The sequence below is a fragment of the Cupressus sempervirens genome, chromosome 8 (assembly GCF_028749045.1).
Source record: "Cupressus sempervirens isolate cs-2001-9-10 chromosome 8, ASM2874904v1, whole genome shotgun sequence".
In the NCBI taxonomy this organism is placed as follows: domain Eukaryota; kingdom Viridiplantae; phylum Streptophyta; class Pinopsida; order Cupressales; family Cupressaceae; genus Cupressus; species Cupressus sempervirens.
In genome coordinates, this window is record NC_143125.1 from 133,061,055 (window position 1) to 133,085,964 (window position 24,910).

Consider the following 24,910-nt stretch of genomic DNA (forward strand, 5'->3'; position numbering starts at 1 on the left):
GACTAGAGAAACCAATATCACGCTCTATCATTCCTACATATGATTCTAATTTGTGGCCTATTATTTTGAGTGTATCTTTAACCAGAAGTTCAATTAGGAGATTAGGAAGAAGGATTGCCATTTCTACTTCAAAATTCGCCAATTTTTTTAGATCAAAGGATGGGCTCCATTCTAGAAATTTTATAGGGTAATCATTAAGAACTAGGGTTTCCCAGTATAGGAGCTTATTTCTTAGATCTAAACTATCACAAGCCAAATATATAAAATCATTTTCCATAATTGTTAGGTTGGCTTATTTTCCTAGAAGATTTATAAGCTAGTTAGCAATAGAAAACACCTCTATACCAAGAAAAAAGTCCCTGATTCTGGCATCTTCTTTGAACATAATTAATCTCATGTTCTAATAGGTATGTCACTTCATGGTCCATTTTCTTTTCTTCCTTGCTATGATTCAGAGTTTTTTGGAGATCCTTGAGATTGAGAGTCATTTCTTCTATCTAATCTATAAGAGATCAGGTTGGGTGAGAATCAAATTCTATTGGATCAAACTTCTCAAAGGGACTCAAGGCACTAGCTTGATTTGGACACCTTCTTACATTACTTTTAGGGAACCTAGCAAGAGGTCTAATTTTTTGCCCTTTGAAGTGATTTGATATATCCTTCTTAGGTTTACGAGACCGGACCTCTCTCCATCCTTCCCCAAATTCCTTATTTGTTGGAACTAGTTTCATGCATTGATAGAAGGGTAGAGCATATTTTGTATGCCAAAAGTGAGTACATTTTCTTTGATACTGTGGAAAATTAGAAAAAGAATTTTCCATTTTTAGTTCTTATTAAGTTTAGTTCTAATAAAAGCATAAATTTATGCCAATAAAACATCAAGCACTTGAATTTTTGCAAATTAAATGACAGACCTATAGTAACCTATTTGATTCCACAAATAAAATTCTTTAGAACACTCTACCAAGTAAAGATAATCTCATCTTCTTAAAAAGCTCAATTTGGTAATTTTTAACCTAAAATAAAACCAAAAGACGATCGAAATTCAAGGAGGAAAGAAAACTTAGCTGATTGCCTGACAAAATTCAAAAAAATTCTAATCCTTGAAGGTAGGGTGCTTCCGGAAAGATCTTTATACTGCAGTAAAGATCTCTTTTTTTCTCAGCAATGCATTACTCAAATCTCGAATTTCAAATCTTAGCAGACTGTATTTTACAGAGATCTTTTGTAAACAATTATCTCTGAAAATTTGGAAAATTGTGTGTCTTAATGCGATGAAAATTATCAAATCTTCTCCGATTACAGATAAATTGGATGCTTGTTGATGAATATCAATCTGTATAGATTATCTTGTTGATGACTATCTATCTGCACTATATCAATCTTCCAATCTAAATAAATTCGCAGTATATATGTATCAATTCTACAATAAAAATCGGTCTGCAAAACATTTGATCTTCTTTAATATCGATCTGTTGTGAAATGGTTGATATTCAATCTTCCTGTGTCGTTGGCTATTTTTATCGAATTCACTAGCAGTTGGGAATATTCCCAAGTTTGATTTTCAGTTCGGCACTTAGTGGAATTACAGTGCACGCGCTTCCTTGAGCATATGGGTATCACAGAAATGCTCAAATGTGAATGCCTCTGTTAATGTTCATTGGAAAAATGTCCAAATACAAACGCTTCTGATGGAGAAATGTCCAAAAGCGAGCACCAAAAACAAAATGTCTACGCACACATCTTGTTGAGCAGATGGGTATCACAGATTTCAATCGACAAAGTTAACAGGACTGCCTTCTGCTATGTTTGCTGGAGAAACATCCAAACACGAATGCCTCTAAAACTTTAATTAGTTCTCTGATTTGCTTTGTATTTAATATCTCAAAACTGTATGTAATTGCCACTGATTCACCAGATGAGACTTCTGAAGAATATAATACTGGAAATGCTTTAGAATGTTGATTCTTCTCCTTTGATTGCTTGTATCCAAGACTTTTTTTAACCACCGGCACCTTTGATTTTCTTCAAATTTGGTACGTTGCTATGAAATTCGTTGGCGAATTGATTATGGTCTGCTTTGCTTTCAATAGGATTATTATTAAAAGTTATTATATACCATTTTTAGTTTTTGTCCGCGAGACTACTATTGCAATCGTTTTTGGTTAAATAGTGATTAAATTATTTTGTTTTAATTAATAACAATTGTGAATTTTTCTTTCTTAATCTTTTTAATTTTCTTCTATAATGAATATATGAATTATTTTTAACTTACAAAACAATCAAAAATATTTTGTTAATTGGGTTGATATCTTCTTAGCAAATTTGATGGAAGCACTATTTGTAATTTGTAAAATTTTAATTGCAAGTGTACATATCTTAAATTATGATTATATAATTCATAAGAGCTTTAATAAATGTAACAATTTCAAAGTTATTTTATTCAAAATACCTACATTTTCAAAAAAATTGATCCAAGCATAGTTTTAAATATTAAATTATTTTTATTAGAAGAAAACTTTTTTTTAAAATATTTATTACATCTATATATTAAATTAATCAAAAAAACATCTATTTAATTTAGAAGTGTGACTTTGAACTATATCTACTTCTATGATTTTGCCTATATTACTTTTGTGAATCAAAGTACCAATAATTTACACACTAAAATCAGAAAGACTATATCTTCTCCAAACAATTGTCTAATAATAAATTAAAATTATAAACTATAATTATAATATTTACTATAGTTATATAATACTATTACATTAAGCTTTAAAATATGTTATTATTAATAATTAAAATTATATCAAATAGTATAATTATAATAATGAATATTATAATTTTAATTTATACTTTTAATTAACTATTAGGCAAATACCAGCCACTACATCACACTTATTAATAGTACCCTTAAATGATGTATGTGTCTGCCTGATGGATGGTCATATTTCATTTAAACAACACCTTGTGTTATGTCTAAAAGTAATAGTTTTGATAGTTCATATGGGATTGTTGACATGTGGACTATATCCTTATTGGTGTCAACTATCTTATCATTCATCATTAATGTCATCGAGCCACCATTAAATACCAAACTCAAACCTTATTTTTCATGTTATTTCAGAGTAAGATCATGGGTATACTATCTGGTGAAAGCATTTGAAGCTTGACATGTCCACTTGACTCTATGCATACATGACATGATCTATCCTTCAAGGAAAATCAATCCCATTCAAACATCTTTAGTCTAGCCAAACACCACCACAATCGTGTTGAACTAAACCTGCAAACGTGCCTAAGGAATGACTTCATTTTTGTTTTTTCATCAACACCACTAGCATAATAATCATTTTGAAGTCACAGCCACTAGAACTATATCCGCATCTCTTATGTTACATGTTTATGAGACCATGAGAAATATCACGTTAAGCTTATTGTTTTCATCGTGTTCATAATTTACATCTTCAATTAGGATGTGTATCATGACCTAATTTAATTGGGAAACTCTAGCCTTGTCATCCATGTGATCTTACATATAAGGTTATTTTCTTCACATTAACATCAAGATTGTGTTATGTACCCTTGAACTATTACTACACAATTTGAACTTTTTAAGCAGTATTTCAAATCATTTGGGTCTGCCTTTCTGAACTTTGAATAGTTGGGCTTCATTGCCTCTGAACCAATATAGACCATGTTGAACTAATTTGGAGCAAATCAAACTAGTTTGAACTTCAAAGAAGCTTATTGAACCAACAGTACCAACTCTACCAGATTGAACCACTGGATTGTAACTTCAAGCCTGGATCGTGAACCTCTAGGCTTTTTGAACCCGGGGTCTTCCATGCACTTACTTGACTGACATGAACCATTATAAACCTATTGAATTACACTGAATTGGTTAAACTTGATTTAAACATGTTCAAGAGAATTAAAACTCCATTTTCCCTTTTATCACCTTCTTATCGTGTGCATTTAGGAGGTAATGTTTTCCATAGCATGGTAAGCAAATGGAGACAATACGGTTTTATAAGTTTTGAAATCGGGGTCCATATGGGTACTAACATAATTAAATCAAGACTTGATCAAAGATGATAGATAAAAGAGATTTAGTCTAGCATTTTAGAATTTAAAGATGTAGAAAGGGGCTTTATAGTTTACTAGACCATTTTTGGACGATTACACAAGTTTATGAAGGATATTTGAAGCTATGTTGTTAGCATTGGTCTAGATCTGAGAATTGACCAATAAAAGATCTATAATGCAATAGGTGCAACTTTCAAATTAGCCATACGCATTGACTCTAACAAGATAACAATAGAAAATCCTCTAACAAAGTCACTCCTAATAGAATGTGCAGGGTTGTATCAAATTTGAAGATGAAATTTTTAAGCAAGTGACTATTAGAAGGAGTTATAAATCCCTTAATAGGGCAATTTATTATAGAAGTAGTGAAATGTTTTGGGTGATGATTCCCACTAACTGAGGGTTGTCACATGAAAATATCTATCTGAAGGTGTTTCATGCATGTATTTTTGAATTACTTTGTTACTACTTGGTTACTTAATTTGCATAATTTATATTTTTCAAGATGGTAGTGAAATTGATTAGATATGTCGCAACATTAATTCACCAACCAAAGCACAAAGGCTTTTGCCAAATAAAGTGGGTGAGTAGGGCAAGGTCGTCAGACAATTTTCCTGGTGATAGTATCCTTTTGTTCCCTAATGAAGGAGGTTTTGTTAGGACATTTATAGCACATTAATCAAAGTGTTGTAGAAGTTGATCATCAACAACAAGAGCATGGTGTAGAATTATGGTAGTAGAGGGAGCAAATAAGTCTTCACAGCCAAATCATAAATCATCAATAGGCTTTGAGACTATAGCAAGAGATGCATCGGGAGGGCATGGACCAACTGCGAAAACCTAGACACGAACTACAGTGGGGGCTTTGACAAGATTCTCCACAGAGATTTCATCATCGTCGGTAGCCTAAGTCTTCCAAGGATAGAAAATGTATCAATAGCACAAACTATCAAGTGAGCATTACATGTAGCCTTCCACCAAGTAGCAACACCTTTGTGGCATAGGAGAGAACAATTGATAGTCATGTGGTCAGTTGACAAACAACGCTAACAATGGAAGGGGGGCCCTCATTATCCAACATTTGAGTCAATGTTCTATCCCCAAACATGAGCACTATGTCACCCAAAAGAAATAGAGAGACATTCAAATCAACCAAAATATGAGAAAAAATAGAGTGGTCCAAAGTCATAGTGGCTTCATCCACCTTAAAAAAATGGCCAAGGGAGTTCCCAATAGCATCAAAGCAAGACTTCTCTAAGAAATTGAGTGGGAGATTAGGAAGATAAACCCACACTGGGCACACATTTAGTGATTTAGTGAGAGGGTTGAAAGAGATTGTCCAAGGAAGAATGAGAATGATTTTCCCAAATGCACAACTTGTTCAGAATCAAATCACAATCTTCAAAAGAAGAAAAAGAAGCAATGAAAAACTCCTTGGTGCAAGGATAAAGCTTAATGTCACCTAAGACAAGAGGTCGCCAAGAGCTAGTAACACAACTATCCAAGTCCAAGAGAAAGGGCCAAAGGCCTACAAATCTACAAAACAACCCACGACACTAGTAAAAGTGCACATTCTCCACCATTTCAAGGCTAGAAATAACCACAGGTGACATCTTGGTACACACTATGGAACAAGCTTTCATGAGATAGGATAGTAGCAACAATATTTGTAACAGGTGCACAGGTCCTTCCACCAAAATTTTTGTGAGGGGCTCCTCCCCTATCAGTGCTAGAAACAATATCCAAGAGAGATGGACCATGATAGGGAAAACTAATCCTCGATACAATGGTTGGAAGAGGCAAAGGTATACACCAAGGGAGCCAAAACTCTTGTTGCGAACACACCCTCGACACCAAACATATTCAAATCAATATCCAAGCAAGAACCACCACCCCTCCACACTTCAAATCGATATATGTTGATCTTATGAGCTTTTGACATAATGGTTAAAATTATGGTTGTTTTTACATGTTTATATTTGATGATGTATGAATAATGTTTAAAAACTCGTATTTAAGATGTTATTTATTTTTGATGATGATGGCGTTTCTAACTCAATGAATGATGTGGAGTTTGTGAGTGTGCAAGTATTGAAGGCAGAAGAGTGGTTGAGGTAGAGGAGTTTACCTCCTTGGCAGGGTTGGTCCGAAATTCAAATGGTGTAGCCGCACACACACACTTAGTTGTTTTATTTGAATATAAATCATTTGCTTTGAATTTTAATTTATCTAAATGGATCAAACGTTTAGTTTATAATTGTGTAGCATAAACGAATAAATGAATAACTAAATGATTAAATATTACTTCTTTAGAAATATTATAAATTAGATTTTTAAAATAAATAGTATAGTCTAAATTTATTTTCCCAAGTAACTACTAGCATGAATTTGAAATGATAAAAGTTTGCTGGACAATTAAATGATAATTAATAATTTTCCTATTATGATGGTGGTTATGAATTAGTTAAAAAAAATAGAAATTAAATGAACTGGAGTATTAAAAACCTCGTGAAGCCAAGTGTAAGGGGGAAGTAATTGATTTGGCAGTTGAAATAGGCTAGTGGCGGATTTAATTAAATTTCCATCACATTATATTGCATGAAAAGGGGGTCGAACTGGAAGAGAAGGCGAAAAAATATTTTTATTTAAACAATTGCAAGCTGATTTTTAAAGGCAAAGAGAACATGTTTTGGTAGAAACAGGAAAGAGACATTTAGAGAAAGGAGGAAATCAAGAGAAAAAAAGGAGGAAATTTGAAGAATTTTTGTAGATTAAGGACCCAAGAATAGAGTTTTGTCGTGAAATGCAGAATCAATAGAAAAAGGTGAAGGGGGACAAGCAAAGATCAGGTGTTAGTTGAGTTGGAAGAAGACTCATACACAAGCTACAGGTTCCTAAATCATTTTAACTTCAAATCTCAAGCCTGTTGGTTAATAATGTTAATATGCTATGTTTTAATTTGATATTTGTTCATATAGATTTGTTGATGGAGGTTTTGAGGGTAAAAATGGTGTCTGTATAGTTAATCAACAGTTATTTATTAGAAGCTTGGACAAATGCCATTAACACTGCTAGGTCACTGCCCAACCATGGAGTGGTTAGCTCCCCAAGGTTCTCTAGTTAAGGAGAACTACCAAACCCTGGCATGAGAAGGCTAATACCTCGGCACAATTGGATCGAAAAGATCTAGTGCAGCCTTTGTGCCTAATCTACTTACACGTATCTCTAGTAGAAACCTACACAAAGATGTGGACGAGGGAAAACAATATAAAATAACCAATGCATCTCAATCATATGCATAAAAGTTTTACCAAGCTTTGTATATGGTATCGATATGTGGTCGACTTTGCATTATCAAGTGTATTTAGAGAAATTGGTGATATGTAACAATGATTGTGATTCCAGTGATTCTCGACTAATTGTCGATATTTATAGATTTCCATCTGAAAATAGATACTGAATTATATAGTTATGTGAATTAAATCAACTTTTGACTTTTCAAATTCTATATATCTTTCCGCATCTTGAGGTTGTTTGCATATGTGGCAAATGTTGTGTGTTTGGTCATTACAGCTCATTTAGTTAAGAAGGGTCTTTTCTAGATATGTAAGAGAGGCTCTAAGGCTTTGTTTAGGTCCAATGCTTGGGATGGATTCCCCTCCATCTTATCCATGGATCCTCATCTTCAGACTCTAATTATTTTCTTCTTGTTGGATGGTATAAAGTGGCTCATTAGAAGACTCCTTATCAATTGGGACTTGTTTATAGATGGAAGCACTCTTCAGATTGGCCTCTATAAGGCATAGAGGTGGATCATCAAGAGCTTTCTCAAATTTCAACCTCTAGAGTGTGTCGCTTTGCTAAGACCAAATGTTTTGGGTTGGGGAGGTACCATGTTTAGTAAATATTATGTCTTTGTTGGGTATAAGAAGATAACTAGACAATTGTTAGAGTATGCCGAATCCCTTGGTAAAGAAACAAGTTTGGAATAAATTTTCTTAGTCCAAATGCAGTTTTTTCATGTGGCTAGTGGCTCACAACCATTGTCTTACATGGGATAATCTTTATAAATGTGGATTTTGGGGCCCCTCATTTTGTGTTTTGTGTGGTAATGGGGAGGAGTCTTATCTCCCATTTGTTCTTCCATTGCTCCTTTTCTACTCAATTATGACACCTTTGGTGGAGTGCTTGGGGTTGTTTTTGTGGGCATGCTTCCTCCATGTTTAAGCTCTAAGAACACTTGGGCAGTGCTCCCTCCAAGGCTTCTCCTCCATGCTGCTTGGATTGTTGGCCCATCATTTATTCTCTAACATATCTTGTTGGAGAGGAATTGGGGAATCTTTCAAGATGTCTGAATTGGTGTTACGCATCTTTGGCAGAAGATATCACATTCTCTTCAAGAAACTATTCAAGCAAAGTGTGAGGTAGATGGGGGTATGGATCCAATATATCTTTCTATATGCAATCACCTCAATTTTCATCATAAGGATGGGGTTGTAGCTCAATGGTATCAAAGAGTGCCCAAACAACCTCAACAACAAAGGAAGCAATGTGTGAATCAAGAGCAGCATTGGAGTCCTCATGGAGTTCTTAAAATTAACACTGATGGTTCTTCTCGAAAGAATCCACAACCTAGTGGTATTGGGGGAGTGGCTCGTTGCAACTCTAGTGAAATTAAATTCTCTCTCAATGCATAAGGATTTACATACTACCAATCTCATGGAGGCTCCAACCATTTAATATGTTGCGGATCGATATTGTTTGAGGGGATGGCGCAAGATTATCTGTAAGTCCGACTCCCAAGCGGTGGTGAACATGCTTACTTTGCAAGAGCTTGAGAATGTTAGTTAGGAACTAGCTACTGTTGTTAACTAGAGTCTCTGCTTTTGTACCTATGTAGAGTTCATTAGGTTTACTTACATTCCTCGCAAATGGAACAAAGTTGTTGATTGTTTGGCCAAATGGGCTTCTTTTCATGCACTAAGCTGGAATATTATAGATAGCAGCCAGCTACTACTTAATATGCTATGAGAATTTGATGGACTTGTTGATTAGGACAAAGTTCCTTGTTGAGCTCTCCTTGTAATCCTTTCTCTTTATAAATTTTTACCCTCTTTCCTTCGGGAAAGAGGAGACTGAATTATAATGAAATGTGGCGACCCTTCGTGACACTTTCACTAGTAAAGAAAAAAAAATTTGCACCATAAGGAGCAGCAACAATAAAATGGCATTATTCAGAATTAGAGTGCAGACTGAGCCAAAAAAAATTATTTCATAAAGGAGCTCAATCTAAGAGATCAGCCTATGAAAAATCAGACATCAAATATTTATAGTTATGCGACTTATCTTATTCAATAAACAATTGCATGTATTAACTATATTTTTTCTCTTGTTTCATTTACGATTTGTCAATTTAGAGCAAAGTATAGGTTAATCCCAAATGGGGGCGTTACAAGATCCACCCTTAGTATCCAGCATTTAGATGGAACCTAAAAGATTATGTAGTTTTCTATAACTTTTATAATAATTAGCAACTTTGGCAACAACCACTCAACAAGATTAGGGACCCTCGGACCCTCTCCTTCAAATGGAAAATGATCATTCAATTTGTCATGGTTACATCCTGAAGGTCCACATGTACAATACAACTACATCTTGTGCAGATTAAAAGGTTATTTGATCCGTGTGGGGAACACCTTTTGGAAATCTTCGAAACATGCTTTTACCTTTTTCATCCATTGTACAGAAAGATGAGCTTTTCTTTCTTGCAGGCTATGTCCCATAAGAGAGCGTAGTTGTATGCAAAGATGCTGAATTAAAAATATTTATCCGAGCCTTTAATATTGAATAAAGGCAAGAAATCAGTTCTTACCATATTTTGTCAAATTGCTACAAAATCAAATAATGAATCGCAACAAAATTTAATAAACACCTTCTCAACTTTTGTTGAGTATGAATATCTAACTATAGAGTGGAAAAAGAATTCCTAAGGGAACAAGATCCACATGAACACTGTGGACCAAAAGGTGACGGAAAAGGCTGCTAGGACATATGTCCATAAAAAGATCACCGAGCACTCTTCTTCCCCAACATTGAATAATTGAGTCATTGTTCCTGCATCAATACAACATTACACTATTTAGCCACTGAAACAAAATTTATTTCTAGTTTTGATTTACATCAATATTCCATGATCTTCATGATCCTTGTTTTATTCCATCCTAATGGATCATGAGTTGATGCAAAACATTAATGTAAACACTTCTAATTGGTTTAATACAACATTATTCTCTAATGTTATGAACCGTGGAAACTTTATGTTGGTAATTGAAAATGTTTATGCCAATTCTATGACTTATGAACATGTGAATGTTTAAGGGCGTGCCATTTGAAATGAAATCCTGACAACTCTCAGCAGAAACATCATCTATGATTAGTATTACTAATCTATGTACTGAAGATTTATCCTATATACATTTAGGGGGGAGGCAGGATACTAACCTATATTCATAGCAGGCGGAACTGTGAACTGAATCATCATTACAAAGTGATACAATGGGTCATTTGGCAATGCCCCAAGATAAGATGCTCCTTTAACTACAAATATTCCAATCACCGGAAGTAGTACATATCTCACACAGACAATCAATACAATGATTATAGTTTTTAGACTCGAAGACTTTAAACCTGCGAAGAGAAACAAGTAAGATAACCTTCAATTAAAATAAAAGAGAACAAAAAAGACAATCAAATGGCATTTCCTAGTGACAATATTGGAAGTCAATATGGTTGAAACTCAAAAGTACAGATCTTTTACATGTGTGCTACACACCTTTGACTAGATTTCCTCCGAGTATAAGGATAATGGCTGGAATGGCCCCCTGTCTGCAAAAAGGTTCAAACAAAATAAGAAATATATTACCCTATCATTATAAAAGCTTGAATCTGTGGAGACAGTAAGAAATCCTGAACAGGGTTTGGTATGACTTTTCTGATGGCATAGTCTACCGAACATATCCTATCATAGACATAATTGTGCTACTTCATTCTTAACTAAAGTATTTATTTGTATAGACTGACAATTAGAAAAAAATCTTAGAGATGCATACCCCAACAAAGATATGGAGTCATTGATCACTCGTAGAGGAGAGTTTTCACCAATAAATAAATTCTTTACTTGCGGGATTGCTCCAACAATAAATCCTGCTATCTGCATTAAATGGCATTAATAGATCAAGATCTGTTAGCACTTGAATATGCAAAAGAAACTTCGTTGAAAACAATAAATTAAGTTTTGAACAATCCTCATAACTTCAATGTGCTTAAAGTGAAATATTCTAGTGAAGTCAGATTAATAAAGTTGTGATGGCAGAAGACTGTGATGCAGCACAGTTGCTGCAGATGCAGAATCTTGCACCTCAAAGAATTTATATATTGCATGGAAGAGAATAAAGGCATTTGAAAAAAAAATCAGTCAGGAGAAAAATAGATTGGCAACAATTAAGGAACATGCTATAGAACCCAAAAGAAACCTACTTCTATTTATTTTCAGTTCTCTTAATAAATGCACGCATAGAAAAAGGCTTCTTTCAACTCCTATTCCACTCCTAACACTATTCAACTCTTTCTTTATATGATTACAGTCCACAAGAGGTGTCTATCAATTCCTCTAAAAGATGACCAATTTGCAATTTGTGTTTGTTGTTGAGATTTTCAAATGCTAATCATTCAATAGTGGTTTGTATCAACATGAAATGATCTGAACATATGACTGTGTGTGGTTCCTGGATTCCTGTTGTTAAACCTGTCCAAGTAATATATCAGCTGCTAGACCTATACAAAGCACACCATAAGGCAGTCTGTTATCATTTATATTTTGCTATAAGAAAAACCCCCCACATGATGGAATTAAGTCTAATATAGGAGCCAACTTTTGTACCAACATGCGAAAATTGGAGTTGATGCCTCCACAATAACAAACATAGACGTTTGCAATGTGCCCAAGACATAGTCCGTCCTCATCCCATGGTGATACCCAAAACAGTAAAACCTATTGCCTACTGTCACTACTCATAGATAAGCTTATCGCTAATCCACTGTGACAATAGTTAGCAGGTGTGCTCTACAAGTAAAAGTGATCTGGCCATATACTAGAGATAGACTGCTGTCACCAGAAGCATGCACACGATAGGACACAGTGCACCTTATAAAATCTATACGGATCGCTATTTCAACATACCACTTATTACAACAACTCAATGAAAATCAGAACTACATTGAAGAAATACATTAGTGAGGGCTATCCCAAGTGGATGTTGTATTTTGCAAGCTACCGGGCATAGAGGACAAGAATATTAGAGTTTACTAAATTTATTTCAGAGAGATATATATCCAAAAAAGACAGAAAATTTCCAGAGCTGTTCATTTGTTTTACAGAAACTACCCCACATTTAGTCCAGCAAAATATTGGTACTTGACATTAAAACTAAGAAGCACCTGACTTAATCAAATATAAATAGATGAGAATTTCAACAACATACCACACCAACAGTAGGAGGCGCTTTCAATTCTTCAAGAATTAGCTGACGAGTGTCCTTTGTGTACTCTTTAATTTTTCCAAGAATGTTATGGAAATAGCTTGGCTTTTCAGGAGAGGAAAGCAATACCACCTACAAGCAAACAACATTAGCTTTTGTAAATCTCCTTTCAATATCCTCACAACATGAATCACAAAATAGTCAAAGCATACACAGATATTTTTAGTTTCTTTATGCTTATGGGATTTTATACCATTTCAATCACAGATGTTCTAAATATGCTCCAAGTCCAATGGGTACCTTCTCCTGAACTAATCCGGAACAATTTTACTTGTATTTTTTGGTTTAATGACTTCCGTGTTCTGTTTTTGGACAAATTCCAGATTTTCTTTAATTGAATTAAATCAACTATACAGACTTGAATCACAGCATTAAATAGTTCATGTAACAGAAGTGTGCACCAAGTTGGCACATTTTTGGCTCTATTAGTATTTAAAATGGGGTATTTCATAGTGAGAGCCCTATAAAACTATAGCCCTTCAGGGAGACAAATTGATAAATCATATATGTTCCACAGCATTTTCATGATGGGGATGGGACCGGGGGAGGGCGGCAGAGGAGGCATTTACCTGGACGTTTCTTGGAAAGCCAAAAATAGGGGACAGCAGTGTGTGTGTGAATTATTTTATATATATTTTAATATAAAATATATTATACCTTTTTATATTTTATATAACTACCAATGAAAACATTTATGGTGAAATCAGACAATGTCTTACATAGATTCAATTTAGTGCCAGCTTAGAGCCATTAGTTAATGTCAAAGGCCACTTCAAATTGTGTCTACTTTTTCTGTCTTAAGAAAAAAATTGACTTGTGTTGATTTTTATAAAGTTCCAGAGTTTAAAAGACAGCACCGAGGTGATGGCAGGGAGATGTGCTTCCAGGATATTTCCTAGAGGGTCAAAAATAGTTAACACATCCGTGTAACATAGACTGATTCAAATCACAATGATAAAACACGACCCAACTCCAACATAAAACTAAAATGCCGTGAGGGTCAATTCAAACCTCTTTTAGCCCAATTTGAGCTCCATTCTAACCAATATGTTAATAATGTAATATCAATACTTCATGGAAACTAACCTTTCATAGATTCTGCTTGATTCTTCTTATAGAAGAACCATTGAGAGCAAAAGTGATCTGTTTCTAAATGACAGACGCAACAAATTTGCCATATAATGGTTCACTTTTGGGGGTTCACTTTGGGAAGCATTTTCCTTCAAAAATTCTCATTTCCCCATATTAATATACTATGCTCCAGTCCTCTTATACTTCAAACATTCAGATAAGGATTAAGATCTGTTTCTGACTAGCACCTATGAAGATTGGTCTTGTGATGGTTTTCTTTGGGAAGCATTTTTATATTTCTAATTTTCTTCTTAACACAAACAAGTGGGATCCTTGCTCCTAAAGATGTAATTGCACTGTTAAGGTATTTCTCATCCTGTCCTATTAGTCTTTAATATATTTGTTGCATCTTTGAGAAATTAGGTTAGTATATGTACAAGTAAGGTTTGTTTGGACTTTGGACAACCCTTATGCGGATTGATCCAGCCCACAGTCAAAAGTATATCCGGTTCTAATAAAACATGTTATCATCAACCTAACGAAGCACAAATATTATGTTTGTCTCATTGCATGAAAATGCTATATGACATACAAAAACCCCATTCCCTACCTTTTCCTACTAATGGCCTTGTGTTATAATATTCTGTGACTGACTATATTAATAATAGAAAGAAATAAAGCAGGGTAAATAGAATTAGACTATTAGTAATACATTATGCTGCAAATACTCTAATACTAATATTGGACATATTTAAGATAGATAGCCACTTTGCTAGTGAAGGTTTTGGTATTTGATAGTTTCTAATGATATCTCTATGGCATATAACCAAAACCACAAGTAACAGAAAAGAAAGACAAATGTGTCTCAACCAAACAAATGAAGCACACAAATTACTTGGAATCTAATTTTATCTATTCAATTCCTACCTAGGTTGTATGACATAGACCCATCGTTGGTTGACTGCTAAGGGCATCATCCAAACAGAACAGTTAGATAAATGCTAATAAAACCTGACTTTACTTTCAGTTTCGCCTAGTCCATTTAGAGTGATTCCAACCATTCATAGAGGCATTCGTAGTTGCACTTGGGATATTATGAACCCAATTTAACCCCCTCAAATGCAGCAGAGTTTTTATGCATTTTTTATGGGGGACAACATCTGCAGTTATAAAAAATGGAATTTTATTTTAAAACAGAGTGGATGTTAGAAGGGGTTTGTCTCATTGCAAACTAGGGGAGGCTGATTTTCACAGAAAGGACTGCTAACACATGATGGGAATAAGAAAAAGTTTTTGGCAGACTTATGCAGCGTGAAAGACAAATTCCTACTCCACAAGGTAGGGATTTTAGGCTCTGTTGGACAGGGTTGGAAGGGATGGTATCAAAACAGAGCATGCTAAGTATACATTTTTTTCAAATTTTCAATAGAACAATGGGAATGTTATCAGTTTGCAAAGATAAATAAGAATGAGGATATACTATATGTCGTTGCCAGTCGGAAAATAGCTCCCTCATTGCAAAGATAAATAAGAATGAAGATATACTATAAGTCTTATTTTAATGGAATTTGTGATTCTCGGGCAAAAATTTGAGCTATCCCAAAAAGGTGACATTACATAAAATTGCAAAGGATAAATATAATCAGGACCACCAGATATCACTCTATATCTTATGTTTTACAATTACTTCAGTGGCTCGGCCTATGTAAACAAACTCTATTTTTAATACTACTGAAGCAATTTTAATTATTATGTAATAATTGAAAACAATAACATGAAAGGCTTCAAATTTCGTATTCAAACCTCTTGATTGAAATCTCTGGGAAGTGATGAAACCCTTATCATACTGCATGCACTCTGAGAACGAGAAAGGGGATTTCCACGAGGACTCTGCACCTCTGGTGCTATTCGGACTGTCTTCAAAAGACCGGAATTTTCCCCTACATTCAAATAATCAATATTTGGAACCTTCTCCTCACGTCCAGATTCTATTTCCTGTTCTTCATGAATGTGACTTGATGATCGGACAAGACTGTATGCATAAGTCCATATGAAGATACTTCCAAGCTGCAAACCCAAACAGGAGAAAATATAAAACATATTAGAAAAATGTCAATTTTTCAGGTATGGAATTTAAGTCCACAGATTGCAATTTATTTTCATAGTAATTCTGAGTAATAAATCAACACATTTGGTTCGCTTTGGAACAGAATTAGGAATATATAAACTAATTCAGTAATTTGTGAGTTGTACTTTACAGAAAGGTAAAAGGCCTTACACAAACGTTCATTTCTCTTTGCTTGAACACACAAAAATCAAGTACCAGGTTACCAAATATGAAACTACAAGGCCTTTTACCTTTCTGTGGATTGTATAATTCGATCATACAGGGAAATTACAAACTATTTTTATGAGATCTTTTCATAAGAAAAGCTTTTAGTTAAATTATTTTTATATTTTTTTAATTAAAGTGTTTTTTTATAACATCTGATGATATAGAAAATTTAGAAAATGCCATGTCTTTTTTAGAATAAAATTATCTATCTAAATTTAGTTACAAATATTGTTAAAAAAAATTGATTATAAATTTCTTATGGAATATGTTTATTGCTGTTATCTTTCTAATTTTTAAAAAAAATAAATTAATATATTTCTTTTTAAAATCATACCGCCATTGAGAATGATGCATATGCGATTCCATATGTTCTGCAAACGCTGGGTTCTCCAAAGGGGCTTCCTTTTTCGTCACACATTGCTGGAATAATAATCACAAGCAAATTACCCAGGTTTCCTACATGCAAGAAGACCTTGAAAATATTAGGAAACAGCTAACTTAGTCCAGACCAAAAATTAGCACAGTGAATTTAAAACCAAAAAAACAACAGTTCCATCATTCACGTTACAGTTCAATGAAAGTGGATGCAGAATTGAGTTAGATAGATTTGATAACTGTCCCATTTTCTATTTTATGGAAGGATGTATAAATTACAAGATACATTTTAAACGAGAATATTAGCTGAAATCGATGACCATTCCTTACCCCACAAACCTGCAGATTCAATTGTTTGGCTAAGATTGCCCAGTTATACCAAAAAAGTAATTACAAGATTCAAAGCATATGCTAACGCAGCGCATTACAGAATGGAAAGATAAAGCTCTTCAGGTTTTAGTATGATCTGAGAATCACTCACCTGCGCAACAGTTTGCAATAATTATGCCCTTCAAATGCTCTGGAGGTTTGGTTAATTTCACAATAATCCATCCAAGTGTAGCTCCAAAGAAAAATGTAAGCAAGATATTGAATGGCATGTACCACCTGGAAAGAAAGAGTTGTGCTAAATCTTTAAATCGGAGCAAGTGCAAGATTATGAGCTAATCATCGTGTAATTGATAATATGAATTAAATAAAGTTAATCACTTCAAGCTAATGTAGTCCTCCATTTTTCAGCAATGGCAGCCAGCAGAATAGCAATAAGTAAAAGGTTTTGCAAATATGCTTTTTTTTTCGGTAATATTAAGGGGTGAGGCATGAGACCGTTGGGGTCTCCTATGTGAGTACTAAGTCTCTTTGGCTGTAGACAGAACTTATTTTCTCTCGACTCTACTTGTTAATTTCTTTGCATGCTGAATAACCTAAGTTCAATAACTACAAGGTATTTTACAACTAGCACAACTTCATCTTTACCTTACATATTCACTTAACTGCAATATTCAAAACCTATGTCAAACTAATTGATGTATAAGAAATACATTCATTTCTATTAGAAAAGGAATCTAGGATTCGTGTAATTTGATGATCATTAATAGAATGCTCTTTTTAAAGAAAAGCCATTTAATAGCTACATATATGCTAACCAAGAAGGAGCAAACTAAGTAGTTCATGTTGACCTAAATATCGATTTTATATTCAACTTTAACCAGAATGCCTTCTAAAGTCTACCGGACCCAAATAGGCATTCCTGTTGCTCCTATTGCTTAAGCTGCAAATACTAATGCTATTTGAGAATTTAATAAATGCTTCAAGAAAAGCTTCTCTTGTAAGTGAATACTGAAGATCTTTAACAATGCTTCTTCATTTACTTCATTTTTTTCTTTATTGTCAATTTATCTCGTCTGAAGCCTATAACACTATTATTACTCCAGTTATCAGAAACAATGGTGTTTTCAATGCAGAAAGCATTTTTTAATCTCACAACTGCTTGGACTAAAACAGTCCCTCCTAGCAATGAATATAATTGAAGTTGAAAATATCACATACCAGGAAATAAGATCTTCAAATGTTACCGACTTTGCGAGGCTTGCAAACATGAGTGCTGGTATGAATACGATAAAGGTGATCTGTCAAGTGATAACCATACAAAAGAAAAAAAATGAAAATGTAAGTAAACAATCTCCCACATATATACTCTAGTGATGATCTACTATGATTATTCTGTGAATTCTTCTCTTCTACCTACAACACTGGTCCTTCCATGATCATAGCTTTTCCTATCTGCAATAATATATTTTTTGTGCTTTTTAACAATCTATAATTTCAAGCAATGAAATGTCCACTTCACGATATAAAGAGCTCTGACTGACTTAGAGAAACCATAGAAATAGAACATGAATAGATGAACATAAGAAGCTATTATACACAAAGATATGCCTTCTCTTATCAAAAACAGCATTATCAATTAACCACAATACTTCCTGTTTGCAGGACAGCCTCCATTTTAATGTCTGTGTTAGGAATTTTGGAGGCATACATGTAGTAAGTAGTTCATTACCTTATTTAGGTGTCTCCGAGCATCTTCAGTGAAGACATTCACATACTGAGAGGCCAGGACAGCGCCCAAACCACTTATCAAAAGAATCTTCACAACTGGCATACAGGCCACAACTAAAAGGTCCCAGAATGCCATCCTGCCTTAAGTTTAATTTCCTACCAATTTCAATAAAAAGCTTGTGTAGCACTTAGAACCGAGACTTCTTTATGCCTTAGATTGCGACCTCGCATATGAATGAATTGGCATATCAGACCTTTTTTGAGGAGCGTATGACTCCCAAGGCAAAAAATCCTTCCGAGCAATTCTATACATGAGCGAGAAAAACCTGCAAAGATGCACAATTACATGTTAACTTCGATAAAGACAAAAACCAACAGAGCTCAGAAGAAAAGAACGAAAGTATACTTGCTAGCGTTTAACAAAGAACCGAAATAAGTTTATAAATCTCAAAGGTACATCATGTTATCAATGCAATTCTGGAGTTCTACAAAGATCTTAACCAAAAATAGAGAATCAAAAGCTCCAATTACAGAGCAAAAGAATCCGACACAAAAGGGCGATCCCAAATAAGGTGGCAAGCAGGGATTTACAAATCCCACATAATACAACAGAATCCCCAATACGTAAAACAGATCTCTCAAGGAAGGTGTGCTTGCCAAAATATATTTTTGATCATGCCAATAAATGTAAACTAAAAGAACGCAGCAATTGTCTGCATCTGAGTCAGAATCAGAAGACAGGCCACCATTCTTTACATTCAACACGACATGGCCACTGCATACCAAGAAAATTAAACAAACAAACTGCTAACGATAGTAAGCAGCAGGGCAATAGCAAATCCCTGCCCTGCTTTTATACCAACATCATAAGACGTCCAAATCTCCATTCCGTTTCAACCAAATAACTACGCATTCCAAAATATAACTATCGAAATCAGAGGCTTTTGACAATTTGTATTTTTGGACTCCAAAAATCAGAGGCTTCTCGGAAGATAAATCCTCATCTAGAGAATTCTGACTAATCAATCAAACAGATTATCTCCACGACCGCGCAATGACACCAAATCGCATTACGTATTAAAGTTAAAATCCATACAAGCATAAAAAAGCCCAAGCAGGTTTTGACATAATGTATTTTGGGCTCCAAGAATCCGAGGCTTTTTGGAAGATAAATCCTGGACTAGAGAACTATGATTAATCAATCAAGGCAGTCTATCTCCATGACCGGGCAAATACACCTAATCACAGAACAAATCACACCTAATTACAGAGACCTTCATCCCAGCCATGTAAATAAAAATAAAAATCCCAACAAAACTGCCTTACCTCCGTGTCCCTAAAATAAAGTTACTTCTAGGTCTCCATTTCCATCTTCCCCTTGTGGTCATGGTCTTCTCCATCCCATTGCGAGCCCACGCCAGAAAAGGAACATGGAATTTTACTCTTTCGTTAAGCCTGGGGACTCAATTCATAAAATCATAGGAGATTTCATTCCGCCCAAATATCAAAGAAGCTCCGACGGCTAAATGTGACATTCTAAGAAAACGGCAAATCTAAAAGGGTATGAATGAAGGAGCTCACAAGGTAAAATAACTATAAAAACACAAGGTAGTCCTCTTACCAAGAAGAAACCAAGGCAGAACAGGCCAGAACATGTTCATAGAAAACAAAATCCGCATCTCACTAAAATAACCAATTCTATATTGTAAATTTGTAAACCACTGAAGTTTGAAGCCAACATGTATAACTACATCCAGTGCTGTATATACCCACAAATCAAGCAAAGCTACAAACATGTGCGTATACACATGCCACGTATACACGTTTTCGCTTTTTGTGTATATATGCATGTGTATACAGGCAGTCACAGCTCTATAAATAAACCCCAGAAAATCAGATATACCGCGACTAGGAAACCGAATCCTGCAGCAAAAGATAACATTCCACTCCGAAATTAATAGATAAAGCTCCCCCATAGCGAATGATGAGCAAACCAGATTCCTCATTAAAATCGTGTAAATTTTATATTTGAAACACTTTTCGAAAATCATGCTTTTGGGTTTCCAATGCACAATATTTTTCCCCTTTTATTATAGTTCTTTGCCGTTGAAGATTCCAAAGCGAGAAGAAAACACACCAAACTTTCGCAGCCCACATCAGATAATCACAAAATTCGTTGCACACAACAGCAAAACAAAAGCAGACTGAATATGAACCCATGATCTTGACACCCATATCACGGAATGTAAGGACTTCAACATTGTTTTCCTGGCAGACAATCAAAACAAATGCTATGAAAGAACAAGAAAAACAAACCTGCAGCTCAGGAAAAACCTGAAAAACAGGGGACTTGGGGCCTATAAATAGCAGAGAAAGAATTGGAGTGGCATTGCTGTAAACATTACTGCAGGGATTGTCTTCCTTATGTAGCGGTGGAGTGACAAAAATTTATACCATCGTATTCCTCATCTAGTTGCAGCTGACGAGGAAGAATTCAAGTTGAATATGTCCTCTGTTTTACCCCGCGGGGATTTCAATCTTCGACACATCAGCGTGGTTGCTTTACTGAGTAATGACATTATTGACCGGAATTTTTACATGTGATGATGTACATTTTCAGCAGAAGTTTCCACAGAATTCAGCCGACCGGACAATTATGAGTCCGGAGATGAGTGACCGAGTGTAGACATCTTTGCATTCAATTATTTTACGGTACATGCAAACGAATTTTTTTGGTACATTGTTTTATTACTATTTTAAAAGTAAAAGATTTATTTATCACTACGCGCATGAGGTGCAGGCTGCTGGAGTTGTACTCAAATTGACAACTAAATGGAATTTAATATTGGTCGGTATATAGCATCAAATTATTTGTTATTATAAGAAGTGCATGTGCGTCTTTAGTTTTTATATAAATCTAGTTTTAGTTTAATAAATTTATTATAATGTATAAAATATTATAAAATTATGATATTAATTATAATACAAATTTAAATTTAAATTGTATTTAGAAATATAATTATTGTTTATTGCTTATATATCATATAATACTATTATATTATATCAAAATAATAGTATTTTTATAATAATAATATATAATAATATTTCTTAAATGGTTTTATAAGATAAGAAAATATCATTTTTTAGTATTTTTATTTAAATCAGAAATATTGTGTTATTAAAAAAATATAATCTAAAAATTTAAAAATCTAAACCAAAGCACTTACATTTAAAAAAATATTAAACATCAATGAAACAATACAACTTAATAAAAAAATAACTCTTCAAAAGTATTAGTTTTTCAATCCATCAAATTCAGCCAATATAAGAATTAAATGAATTCACAAGAGATATTAGTAAAAAATCTAGCACAAGAGATATAAATTCACTTATGGTAGAAGTCTTGGATTATCGCATTGATTTATAGAGTCTTTTTATGAAAATTCAATAGGGCAAGGGAGTCAGTATCATACTGACTTGCATATTCGTTTATATATAGTAAAACATGGAGAGACACATTTGCATTAAATGTATATATCCACCTTTAAGAATATGATATAAGGGAGAGGATCTATTATTTATGAGGTATAGTTTCATCAATATGTAGTTGTTATATGAAAAGTCACAATGCTTAATTTTGTCAATATGTAGTCATTGCATGAAATATTGTAAGGTGTCTATTTTCTAAGAAATATAAAATAAACACTTAACTGCATACAACTACGTTTTGAAGGTGTGGCATATCATGTAACTCTCTAAAATAGCATATCTAGTGAAATGTGTTACAAAAAATAAGTTTATAAAGGTTCAACAAAAACTTAATCTAAAAATCTCTAATAGTACAATCACAAAATAATCATTTGTTATTTAATAGAATATTGTATTTCTATATAACATATAGGATATATACAACTTAAATTGACCAAGTACTGCCAATAATGGCATGTTGTGATGGTTAAGTTGTTATGTTGTTATCCTTGCCATCAAGGTTCAAATCTCATGGGGATGAGGTCCCCTATTTGTGGCCTCACTAGTTCATAGCTCCAAGTCAAAGCGTTTACCCCTCTTAAAAAAAAATTAAAAAAATTGACCAAGTACTTAATAATTATCACTTGCAAGCTTGTGTTGGTGTGTAATAGGTAGTGAGAGGAATATGAGAGGGGAGTATTAAGCAAATGTGAAATGGGTTGAAAGAAGGTACAAAAGTAATTTTGTAAGAGAGTATTATTAACTTATTGTTAGGAGGAGCATTTTAAACCGTCATTAATAACATGGCCTTATTGCATATTGATGTAATCGTTATTGAGTGATGTGATTTATGAGAAATTTGAAGTGTTTGTTGAATGATGTCACTTAAGTGTTTGTGGAATTGCTAATTACTACAATTTAAAATAAATGGAGCTATATTCTGTATCTACACTATTAAACAAGAGCTCTGGTCGAGCTAGAGTCCCTACCTTTTGGCACAAAGAGAAAATTTAGACACTTGTTTTTCAAAAATGGAATTAGATTTGCCAACTTATGGTGCAGATTGCGGTGGATCATAAGAAATTACCAATATCCTAAATTGATAAAATAAGTTCTAGAACTAAGTGCCCAACCTTTTCATGATGAAAGTGAAGCTTGTAGACATGATAATATCAAAGTACCACTATTAATCTATTGACCTAATGCTTTACCAAATAAAACTCCTATGAATTGATTATTTAAGATGATGGTGTAATTTTATTATTAAAATATTTTTCCATATGTAATAAAATAACTTTGCTTTTTAAGTACGTTGTCTTTTACAAGAATGAAGTCTAAATAATTTCTTATCCGTTTTCATCTTCTTAGAGGAAATTGATAATTTGGTATTATAATATAATAAATAATAATAATAAAGAAAATTAATAATTTTTCTTTTCACTAAATAAATATAATTATTTATATTTAAAGTTATGGATGTTTTCGTTGATTATAATAGTTTATTGGTTTTAAAAAGTAACCCAAAGCACGAGCAGGTGAAAATGACTAAAAATGACTGGAATCAGATTTAGTTTGTTATTATTTTTTTAATATGCATTCAACCCAAAGCACGAGGAGGAATGACTAAAATCGGATTTAATCAAAGACTATCATCCACCGCCATATGATTTAATCAAAGACTATGCCATATGTTTTTCTGATAATTTTCAAAGCCTCTGTCCATTTCTTGCAAGCATGGAATGAATACACCAATTTGACATGTAGCTAATGTTTGGATAAAATGTCAATTCGTCTGCTCTTCTGTTTGATGTCTACTGACATTTGTCAAACTTTGACTAAAGTATCAAATAAACACTGACAAGAACATTAATTAGATGCTTATCCTTTCTATTTTTTTCTATATTTTTTCATTCAAAAAATAAGATTTATGGCCAAGAAAATAGCCTTGAACCAATCAAAAATTAAAATTTTGGTTGTGATAAATGAATTAAAAAATACAAAGTCCCAAATCTTAGCCTATTATTAAAAAATAGATTCTTTATTTGAAAATTAATTGGGGGGGCTAATGAAAATAATAGTTCCTTGTCTTTTACAAAGACATGGACTAATAAACAAGTGTCATATTATAGAATGAACAATGCCCACTAGATCACTTGATTGAAGTCATCTTTGTGGAGACAACAACTTATTTAGATGCATAGACCAAGGCTATATTTGTGAGAGAGAAAATAAGTTGTACGTTGGAAAAAAATATATATATAGGTGGCAATTTTTAGAAGATATTGATTCTTGAATCAACATGTAGAGAACAAAAGTTAATGAAACATATGCATTATGTTATTTTTTAGTGAATGTTGTAGAATTCAGAAAAGTAAATTTACAAATATACTGGAAACTATTCCAGTTAATTTAGAAGATAGGATATTTGTGGAAGCTTTGCTACCTGAAAGTTTTTTTGTGAAAATAGTTGTTAGTGTATCTGTTTTGAAAATAGAAAATAGAAATTTACCTTATTTTTTCTTTAACATAATATTCAGAAACTTTTTTAATTATAATATTGCTTTTCAAAAAAAATTATTTTTATGATATTGTGGAAGATTTTCAACTATACAAATACTAATCACATAAATAAAACCGGTTTCAAATTAAAAGAAAGTCTTGTTATCATTTTTGTGTTTAATGAATCCCAAATCTGAAAAATTGTTATTGTCTTATTTTTGTATTTAATGAATCCCAAATCTGAAAAGTTGTTATTGTCTTACTTAGTCATTGATTGAATTACAATCGATTTAAGAATTGGTTAGCCCTAAGATAGATTAAACTAAAAAAAATGGAAATATCGGATCTGTTGAATATGGACACGACCGAGAAATGATGAAATCAAGTCTGTTCAAAATTGATTTATGTCAGTGATGAA

The 24,910-nt window shown here is 33.4% G+C and overlaps 1 protein-coding gene across 4 annotated transcripts; it reads right to left on the reverse strand.

Annotated features, from left to right (window-relative positions):
• Positions 1-9,668: 9,668 nt before the first annotated feature.
• LOC149541914 (protein PIN-LIKES 7-like) lies at positions 9,669-20,945 on the reverse strand. Of its 4 annotated transcripts, none has more exons than XM_089796970.1 (12): positions 20,147-20,450; positions 19,852-19,980; positions 18,527-18,851; positions 18,016-18,095; positions 16,949-17,073; positions 16,427-16,548; positions 15,561-15,824; positions 12,630-12,758; positions 11,199-11,299; positions 10,922-10,974; positions 10,591-10,776; positions 9,669-10,203 (listed from the first exon to the last, which is right to left on the reverse strand). In XM_089796970.1, exons 3-12 carry the CDS (start codon positions 18,659-18,661, stop codon positions 10,076-10,078), a joined length of 1,323 nt encoding a protein of 440 aa, XP_089653096.1. In that variant the 5' UTR covers positions 18,662-18,851; positions 19,852-19,980; positions 20,147-20,450; the 3' UTR covers positions 9,669-10,075. The 4 variants fall into 4 exon arrangements, with proteins under 4 accessions (XP_089653096.1, XP_089653095.1, XP_089653093.1 ...); XM_089796969.1 differs by having other exon boundaries at positions 19,852-20,061; positions 20,147-20,240; XM_089796967.1 differs by lacking the exons at positions 19,852-19,980; positions 20,147-20,450 and adding an exon at positions 20,842-20,945.
• Between the last annotated feature and the right edge of the window lie 3,965 nt (positions 20,946-24,910).

What these genes read in the sequence shown, in the direction of transcription:
- LOC149541914 (XM_089796967.1), bottom strand. Translation starts at nt 18,661, where the DNA reads ATGGCATTCTGGGACCTTTTAGTTGTGGCCTGTATGCCAGTTGTGAAG. An exon ending in TTTGAAGATCTTATTTCCTG is followed by an intron (nt 17,074 to 18,015) that starts GTATGTGATATT and finishes CTTTCTTTCCAG; the next exon opens with GTGGTACATGCCATTCAATA. An exon ending in TATTGCAAACTGTTGCGCAG is followed by an intron (nt 16,549 to 16,948) that starts GTGAGTGATTCT and finishes TCTTGCATGTAG; the next exon opens with GAAACCTGGGTAATTTGCTT.